Raw genomic sequence first — 10,562 nt, forward strand, 5'->3', positions numbered from 1 at the left:
TGTTTTGGTTAAAACAGAGCCACATCAATCATTTCCATCCTGAAATAGGCTAACAGCTACAACATTAATACTTATCAAAGAAACAGGGGAAAAAAACCCCACTCATTAGCAAATAAAGGTGGTGCAAAGCATTAAATAATTCCCACCAGCTGACAAGGGGGCTGTGATTGATAATGCTGTGTATTGATAGATCACTTCCCATAATTAGGAAAAGTGAGACTGGTACTGCTTACAGCATTATTTTGATCAGAGCCTTGAAAAATACTGTTGAATAACAACAAACATCAGGCACAACAACAGCAAAACACCACATCATGCTCTCAGGCTGCTTCAGATCTGAAAGAAAATATTCTAACAAAATGTAGTCAGAAAGGCAATTCTGTTTGGACACATATAACCTTAATCACAATAGCATCCTGACGTGAATTATTACTCTGATAGCTCTGGGAAGATCATAGATATAAAACATTCAAACTATGCAGCAAACAAGCCAGAATCAAAGGCTAATTAATTCTCATTTTTTTAAGCAACAAGTTACTCATCATCACTCTTCTCTTCTGGAAGTAACAAACTAACCTCAGTCTACGAAAATGTTGAAGAAATTCAACTGTCTCTGTGCTGGCACAAGGCAGTACATGTGGCAACTTCTCACCTGCCACAGCATCTTTCCAGTAATAGAAAGAAAAGGGAGAAATTGGTACTTTTCTTTTTTCAGATTATTAGGTGTCAAAAACACTTTTACAGCTACACATGGTAACAATAACAGTTGTGATAGGCCTGAGTTGGACTTCTGTTTGAAACCAATAGAGGAATCAAAGACAAAGAAACATGAGCCAAGAGGTGAAGATTCCAGGGATTCACAGCTGAGGAGAGAAGATGCATCCTCCAAAAGGTGAGGGACACAACCAACGTTATATGTCTCTAATGCCCCCAGACACTGCTTTAGGCAGGATCTCTAGGGAAAATAAAACCCACGCAGCATGGATTAACTGGTGATTCTGCCTTTACTTTTACTGTTGCTATTATCATAAGCATCCCTGTTTTCATTATGGCTCTCATTACTTTCCCCTCTCACTAAATTCACTCCCTTTTTAAGCTATCATTGCACAGCTCAGAGACATTCAGAAAAATCTCCTGTCCCATCTTTCTCCTTCTCCACCAAAGTATACACAGACTACTCAAACTCCCAACTCCTGCATTACATTTTGGTACAAGCACTTTCTTCCTCATCATAGCTTTTCCAGTGCTTTCCCCCCCATCATTGTAGCATTAAGGATAACCTGCCATTGCTGGTGACTGCAATCAACCCTGCAATAGTGTAATTCTCCAGGCAGACAACTGAACACTAATTAATAACTGCAGCAGTTGGAAGTGAGAGGTAACCACCTGTTTCCTAGTCATTTTTATTTTTTTGAAAAAGGGAAAGAACACTAATATAATTCTGAACAGCAAGTGCATTTCACCAAAACATTTGCCTAAAATCACCCAGAATTAAAAGCCCATAAAGGGCATTTTTCCAGGCTGCCAGGCAAACAACATTAGTCACTGGCTATATAATACTTGGCATCCACAGAGCATTTCTGTCCAAAGAACCCAATGCACTTGAGACACATTTAGACTAGAAACTCTCCCAAGAAGTAGGTTAAGTATTATTATCCTATTTTATCTGTATGAAAAATGAGGCCCAGAAAGAAATCATGCATCCTGTTCAAGGTTACAACAACAATTAGTAAGAAAAGCAAGAATAGAATCCAAGTGGCCCAGCTCCTAGTTTGTGCCCAGTGAGTAAGAAAACACCAATTCCTGTATAATTCATTTCTCCAGTGACAGGAATAGAAACTCCCATGGCTTATCCACACAGGAAAGGAGTCCACAGCTGGTAATCCCTAAGAGCATTTCCAATGCAGCTCCCACTACCAAGCACTGATTCTGCTCTCACAAAGCAGATTAAAATGTGCTCTTTCCTTGCAGGGACCTGTCACTTTGCACCAAATCCTGTTTTATTTCTCCATTTGTTCCCTTCTGGGAGCAAACCAAGGGATTTTGGTCACTCCAAATCTTTTCTTGAACTCCTCTAAAGCTCACTGGAAAGCTCAGCTGCACCACTAACCTTCCCATTCTTATCCCAGCACAGCCAGGTGAGCCTCAAAAACCACCTCCAGAAGCACTGGGCAAGCAGCTGATCCATGACCCAGTTCCCCTCAAGGCCACACATCTGTCACTGAGATTACCTGAAAAGAAAATGTTTCCCGGCTTGGGTGGATGAAATCTCAGCAGAACGAGTTGGATCTCCGTGCAACAGGATGGCACAGTATTACAGTGCTGCATTTTTTGTAGAAAAAAAAAGTCCTGAAAGGACAAAATCTTGGCCATCTGCCTGAACCTTTGCAGAACTGCCAACACAGTAATTTGGTTACTCTGTCTATGCTACTGTAAAACTACATTAAACTCAGAATGTTTGAGCACATCCAAAATTTATCATTAATGTTCCCTGGAATGAACACTTGGGTTTACAATCAGGATAAAGTCATTTTTTTTCCCTGTTCGATAGTGTTTCTCTGCTATCATGGTTAACATTTAATGTCATTTATTGTCATTAAACTCAATATTTGTGTCTAATCAATACTAAGCTACCAAGGGCAGTCGTAACAAGTCTGGACTTTCTCTACAGGCTCTATTGATTTCTTTTTTTGAGCCCTACAACAAACACAATTTATACAAATAATTTATCAGGGTACACATCAAAACAATTTAATAAACAAAAACTATATATACCTTTTCTCTTCTGTCATGTGACAGAAAATCACTTCAACTCATTAATAGCAATCTCAACAGTTCGATTCTAAATTTATGTAAAACCAAGAGGAAGTTATGAAGTCACAAATTTAAATCCAAATATTTTTAGTGCATTTCCACATGCACATCAACAGTATTTTTTTTTCATTTTGTATTTGCCAGTGTATTACTTTGAGATAAATTTATGACAACTGTTCAGCTTTGTTCACTTGGATACAGTAAATGGATCAAATTTATGCAAGTTGCCAAAATCATCTTCTCACAGATGAGTAAATTAAATAATTTGATCTAAATCCTATTCCCCTAGAGAGTCACAAAGTCAGAAAAGTGGATTTTTTTGCTTTCTGCTTGATGCAGTAGAAAACAGCCTTCCCAAGCAGACAGCTATGTTTTATAAGCACCATTTCATCTGCATAAACCTATACCTTCACCAGTCACACACACCTACACACACAGGTTCAAGGAGTGCTGGAATTGGACTAAAGTACATGGACCAATGCAGCTCTGAAAACAGGGAATACAACACTGAGCTTCAGAGAAGCTAAAAATCACAGAAAAAAATTAAAATAACATTACCTCTTCAAGACTACAATTGCTCTAGATTTTCCCTGCTTCTACTGCTGGTAATAATGTTATTTGAAAGTCTGAAAACAAACCCTTTACTGCTGGAAAAAGAAAGGAAAGATGTGCAGAAAATGGGACTTTCACTTGGGCAAGTGAACTCTGCTAACACTGCTCTCACTCAGCAGCTCAATGCAGTTTAGTTTGCTGCTATCCAACAAGCACAGCGTTTCTTCAGTCTGGTAGCAAGAGTAATTCTAGAGCAGTGCTTTGGTAGTTGATCCACTTTGTACAAACAAGCAAAAGCAAACTGACAAAAAACCTCTACAGCGATCAAACCTCAAACGCTGGACATGACCTACCTGACAGCACCCCATGAGGACAGGGGAAACCTGCCCATAAAAGCACTTGCCTTGCTCAGTGGACATGCAATACTCTATTTTCTGTCCCACTGAGCCCATGGAAACACCTAACAGACACTGCCTGGGGCACACACACGGTGAGGGCACACGAAGGCTTTGCCATGGGCAAAGAGGATGAACAAGTACACACTACAGGCAATAAATAACCTCACTAAAGCAGCACATGGAAAACAAAAGTTTATACCAGTCAAAGGATGAGTTCAAACTCCTGGATTCCAAAACCTGCATCGACTCTGAGCACCTGAGTTACTGTAGCTGGATCAAGCAACCACACCATGACCAACCTCATTAAACCTGAGGTCACATCTATTTTCTTTTAAAAAAAAAAAAAAAAAAAAAAATCAAAACTTAATCAGTACAGCAGTCTAGTAAGCAACTTTTAACAAATCCTTTTGTCTGAACTTCGAGCTGGGGACTTCTCCCCTGTGGTGGTTTCCCTTGAAGTCCATGGGAATGCAAGAAGCAGCACCTGGTACTGAGGGATAAGTCAGCAGCCTCTGCAGACCCAGTCCTGACTGTTCCAGGCAGTATCAGGCAACACACCCAGGAAACAGAACCGACTGCTTCAACTGCTTCTCCTCCTCCTGACTGCTACTGTCACCTCAGATTTCACCCGCTCAGACACAGCAGTGTATTACTGAAAGAATAAAACCAACAGTCAAGATGTACATAACTACTAAAACCAGACTTCAAGTCAAATTGCTACACAGAGACAATCCATGTGAAAAGACCCTACTGCTATCTACAAACTTCCTAACCTACCCATAATACTCTCTCTGCATTACCCTTGCAGAATGAGAGCTCATTTTTATCTTATCTAATATTATACCTTCAGAATTACATTAGAGGGCACATATGGATCCTTCTGGGAAACAGCACTTCAATTGTAATAAAGATAACTTCTTTTCTTAAATAAAATTGAAGACAAGGGGAAAAGAAATTTATCAAGCAGACCTAAATAGTGTTCCATGGCTACTACATGTCTCCATGCACTCCACAGTCAGCAAAGTAATTCACTTCTGTCACTGCTACTGAGAAATAAAAAGCTAAAGCAAAGGAGAAAATAAAACCCTTAGTTGTTGCTTGCAATAAAATAAAGTTCCTGTGTTTTTCAGCTATATCTTGGTGAGCACCTGGAACAGGAAAGTTCCTTAAAGTTCCTGTGTTTTTGGTGAGCACCTGGAACAGGAAAGTTCCTTTACAGCTGTATGTGTATGTAATTAATGCATTTGACAAGCTGTTGTGTTCCCAAACAGCTGCTTCCATTATACAGACAACTTTACCATCTGCAAAACTATTGGGTAAACTACAGTAAGTAAATATCAGGAGAGCAGGTGCTAATAAATAACAAACACTGCCAAGATAACACACTTCTGTAAGAGAAGTTTTCACTTTTCCCACTCTATTTTTCTGCACTCCTGGGACAATCAGAGTTAAAGTTCTCAGAAATGGAGGAACTAGTGTTGTGACTTGCAGGAGCAGAAAAATAAGGTTCAGGGCAAGTACCTGTGAAATCACAATTAAATGTAACTCATCTCCATTGCACTTAGCCAAAGAGGTCAGTAAAACTGCTCCTAAATTGGGCCTTCTCACAATACAGACCCAAGCACAGCTACAGGTATTAATTGTGGCAAATAAAACAAGTTGATAGGTGCAAGGTTAGTCTAATCTCCTCTGTCAATATGCACATCTTAAACACAGCACTTTCCATTTATGTCTGTAAGATCTTCACTACACACCCAGCACTGCCACTTAACCCAAAAACTTGCCCATACATCCAATGCCAGAACAAAATCAGGGATTTCAAAGAATCACAGGATCAATTGGGTTGGAAAAGAACTCCAAGGTCATCAAGTCCAACCCTACTGTGGTTACTAGGCCATAGCACTAAGTGCCACATCTTGAAAACCTCCAGGGATGGTGAATCCACCACCTCCCTGGGCAGCACATTCCAATGTCTGATCACTCTCTCTGTAAAAAGTCTCTTCCCAATATCCAACCTAACCCTCCCCTGGCAGAGCTTGAGTCTGTGCCCTCTTGTCCTGCTGCTGGTTGCCTGGGAGAAGAGACCAACCCCCACCTGACTCCAACCTCCTGTCAGGGAGTTGCAGAGGGTGCTAAGGTCTCCCCTGAGCCTCCTCTTCTCCAGGCTGAACACCCCCAGCTCCCTCAGCCTCTCCTCATGGCACTTGTGCTCCAGTCCCTTCACCAGCCTCGTTGCTCTTCTCTGGACCTGCTCCAGCACCTCAATGTCCCTCCTGAACCAAAGGGCCCAGAACACCAAACCAAAGCTGCAACTATGAAGCAACAACTCTTCTAACATTCAGTACCTCATGCACCACAGGGAACTATGATTAATAAAGTCTCAGCTGAAATTTAACAAAACAAAATTAATCAAGCTATTATCTGTACAAAAGAAAATAAGGGTCATGTAGATAAATATGATCCACCTCCAGATTTACAAAACTACTTAAGCTTTAGGTTCAGTCATACAGTAAAAAAAAGAACCAATTTGGTAGCACTATTTAAAGAGATTTATGTGGTTTATGATGTTGGGAAGGTCACTGTATTGCCCCAAAACTGGCTGAGAGGCCTATGAAAAATATACAGAACACATGGAAATATGCAACACAAACTCTATGTGCTCATTTTCCCTGTATTTCATGACTGTCCTTTTGGAATTGCACCACAGCCCCAGAACTCTCCTCCACCTCTCCTCCCCTGGCAGCCATGTGGCTACTCCTGCCATCAGTAATGCATGAACAATCAAAGACAGAGGAAAATGCCCTTATCTCAGCTCATCAAAAATACAAGCCAGCAACCCACAAAGGGGTCACAAATTAAAAATTAAATGCAGGCAGACCTGAAGTGTATTGACACACCATCACCACTGCAAATCTACCCTGCAAGGCAACTGAAAGCAACAGACACACGGTAGGAACAGGAGGAGGCCCAAAGAAGTGATGAAATAAGACTTATTCAAGAAGTGTATTTAGCAATGAACAATCAAGCAGCAACACACAGGAGCATCAGTAGAGTTTGTGCTGCTAATCCAGCAGCTCACACCCTCAGAGAGGCAACACATCTCCTGCAACGTACACTGCACCTTTTTAGCTGTAAAACAGAAATTAAAGGGAACACATATAAAAGAAAAAACTCACTGTTTTTCTCCTGCAACATTACACTGTGTATATGAGTGCATAGGATAGCAGAACTTGCAGCTTTCCAAAATCACAATCCAGGCTGACAAAAAAAATTGCTTCTCAAAGCTCCAAAACCCTCTAAGTTAATAAAAAGCTACATTAGAACAGCTCTGTCAAAGCTATTTCATTAGCAACTGAGTTTACTCTGAAAATGACCTGAAGAAGTAATTAAAACCCTGAAGACTTAACTGCATGACAAGTTTAGAAGTTTTCATACTTTCATTTTTGCTGAAAGTAGCAAATGAATTGTTTTCCTTCGGTGCCAATAATCTGCTAAGAGCAAGGAACACAAGCAAACACGGATTTTGTCACTTAATAAATCTCTACTTAAAAGTCTTTCCTGTCCCCCATTTTTCAATCACACCAAATCTCTATCAATGCCAAATTCTACTGATTTGAGAAGATGTTAACAGAAGTTTGTGTTCTGAAGCATTACAGTACAAACATTACTGTGGTGCTAATACAAACATTATTGCACTATTCTATTCTAAACCTGAATAATATTAGATTGGTTAGCTCAATGTATAACCAGAATTTGCCTACCAAGTATTTTTACACTCTCAGAGTCTTCCTGGCTCATGTATCATAATAAATAATTGAAAGGTGAACTCTCTCTTTTAATGCTCTAAATATTTCCAGATTTATTATTCTTGCTTACTTCTGCCTTGCACAAGGGTATTAAGAGCTACAACACTGGACACTCTTGCTAGTAATAATTATCATAGCAGAAATTACTTCATCTTTTACATTTTGCAGCAGCTCATGAGTGTTTCAAACATAGTTTTAAAAAAGCCTTTAAATACTTCTTTAATATTTCTATAAGGGGGAATAAGCATAGGCAAGAAATTCAGGATGGGAACAGGCAAACTGAAACACAGCAATGACCAGGGACCAGTAGTAACTGCAATAGTGCCATTTTAATTATTTGGTAAAATTAAGTATGAGGAAAGGAATATTTTTGACCCATGAGTAGACTGCTCAGAGCAAAGAAGGAAAACCAACCTGTGTAAATCCTGTCTCTAAATATATTCAACACAGAGGTTTATGAAACTGAACTATGTTTATGGAAGTTTCTTTCAACAAAACAGCTAGTGCTTTTTTAATGTAAAAAACTGCATTAATATTATTTGCCTTTTTTCACATTACTTAAAATTCAATGTGATATATACAACACCAAAATACTTGGGATGTCAAAGCTGTTGAACACAAAGTTCCTTTGGAGACCAGGTGTAACTGTTTTAGCAGCAGCAAATAGTATGGAAAGGCTTCAAGATTGCTGATGATGACAACTTCCATACATGATTCTTTCCTAAATTTTTCTAGGGAAATCCTAAAAGGATTCCTAGATCCAAAACACCTCGTTCAGAGGTGACATAAGTAGTTGATTCTCTGCTCTAATATCCCACTGCCCTTTACTATAGAGTCGTCTGCCAGATTCAAGGACACAACACACTTTAGTACCTACATAAGATGCTAAAGTGGTAAGTACTGTTCTGCCTGAGAGGTTACACACCCTCTGAAAAACAAAGTCTCTCAATTAAAACACCATTTTACCCTTGAAAGCAGATTTAGTTACCTGATATGCTCCTCAACTCATGGATTCTGACAGCCTCAAACACTCACAAGTTTGCTGTATGACAGATCAAATATTCTATGGGAATACACAACCAAGTGACATCAGTGTATTCTGTTACCTTGTTTGACCATTTGTAGGCTTGCAGAAGTTGGCTGTAAAGAGGAGTTTTGTCCTGCACAGGATCAAGGCTCAGCAGCCCACTGTTGTGCAGGGGGTGGTTCTCTGAGGGTTTACCAACAAGGTTGCTCAGACGCTCCAGTTCACTGAAAGAAAAGACAATGACATTGTGGTAAAGTCAGATCCAGGACTAGGAGATGTATAATCCTCCTGCAGGAACAGCCATCAACCACCAACTCTAATTTAATAGCTAAGTGAGTTTTAAATACCTTCCCAATTTGATTACAAACATAATCACTCCCATTATCCAAACAATTTGAAGGAGTCTGTTAGTTGTTAAGCTCAGTCCTTCTTTGGGGAGAAAGGACAAGTCAAGAGTCTTTGTAAGACAACCTGGAAAGAGTCAGGCTCTGGCAGGTCCTGTTCACAAGCACTTCCAGAACTCAGAGAATCTCCTGAGCAGTGCAAGCCCCCAGAAACGACACAATTCTGACTTTAGCACTGCTGCAGTCATGGTCCAACTCTGAGCAGTCCCCCAGAAACAACACAATTCTGACTCTAGCACTGCTGCAGTCATGGTCCAACTCCTGAATTCTCTCTGTTATTAACTGGAAACAAGATTTTGGGGTTATATTAAGAAATTCTTTAAAAAGCCACAGTGCAAGACAAGGAGGATAACCCAGGGCACAGCTCAGCTTCCATAGAGGAAACCACAAAGCCTCAACTTGAAATCCCCCAGAAACAACACAATTCTGACTCTAGCACTGCTGCAGTCATGGTCCAACTCCTGAATTCTCTCTGTTATTAACTGGAAACAAGATTTTGGGGTTATATTAAGAAATTCTTTAAAAAGCCACAGTGCAAGACAAGGAGGATAACCCAGGGCACAGCTCAGCTTCCATAGAGGAAACCACAAAGCCTCAACTTGAAAACTAAAAACCAAAGACACACAAGTCTCTAGAGGTGTGTACATCATCCATGAGAAGAGTTACCTACCATCTTTCCTAACAGAAGGGGGTAACAAATTATATTACCATGATCAGAACTCAAAATCTGCAAGGCCTTTTAGCCAGCGAGAAACAAATTCATGTTCACAAAACTCTGAACACTAAATCTCTGGGGACCAAAAGGTGTTCTGGGAAAGGGAGGTGAAGTAATTCCCCTGCCCTTGGACACCTCCCTGGACAGTGCTGATGGTTCCCAGCAGGATACAGCCCAAGCCAGCAGCAGATCCACATGGGCCATCAGAGAATCAATTAGGCTGGAAAAGACCTTTACGACCATTAAGTCCAACCATAAACCTCACACGGCCCATTCCACCAAGAAACCATATCCCTACATGCACATTAAGTACTTAGTTCCCATCTGAATAAGAGATTTCAATTAAAACACACAGAATTGCTGAATGAAACTGTGAACCAGTCTCCCTCTTCTGCCTACAACTTTCCTCTATGTCTTCAGCCTCAGCAATTTGTCTCTACTGACACAAAACACACCTGCTGGTACTAAACACCTACTCACCTGTGCTACCTCTCCAGCCTTACAAGTTTTGGTAGTAAAATGGTCATCCTCAAACCCCTCGGATACTACTGAAGAGTCAGAGCCTGGAAGTGTTTGAAATCTTAACAAAAAGACTTCAAAATACAGAGAAAAATCTCCTTGCCACCAAACCCCCCTCACCTTGTCAATGCAATCCCACTCAGAGCCCCTTCATTAAAACACAACGAGAACAAAACTATTTATATTATAATAATTCTTTTAAAAGCCACAGGGCAAGACAAGGAGGATAACCAAAGGCACAGCTCAGCGTCCATGGAGCCTCCTCAACCTGAAAACTAAAAACCAAAGGGACACAACACGAGTGTCTAGAGCTCTGAGCACATTCAT

The 10,562-nt window shown here is 40.3% G+C and overlaps 1 protein-coding gene across 1 annotated transcript in view; it reads right to left on the reverse strand.

Annotated features, from left to right (window-relative positions):
* The window catches only part of MED27 (mediator complex subunit 27), a gene marked incomplete at its 3' end in the record, with an annotated part of 63,351 nt that overhangs the window by 52,483 nt on the left and 306 nt on the right, over positions 1-10,562 (reverse strand). Inside the window, exon 2 of the mRNA XM_009071896.1 lies at positions 8,677-8,821. Within this exon, the coding sequence (XP_009070144.1) occupies positions 8,677-8,821 (145 nt within the window). The remainder of the gene's footprint in view (positions 1-8,676; positions 8,822-10,562) is intronic.

Source organism: Acanthisitta chloris, unplaced genomic scaffold, assembly GCF_000695815.1.
Source record: "Acanthisitta chloris isolate BGI_N310 unplaced genomic scaffold, ASM69581v1 scaffold19273, whole genome shotgun sequence".
In the NCBI taxonomy this organism is placed as follows: domain Eukaryota; kingdom Metazoa; phylum Chordata; class Aves; order Passeriformes; family Acanthisittidae; genus Acanthisitta; species Acanthisitta chloris.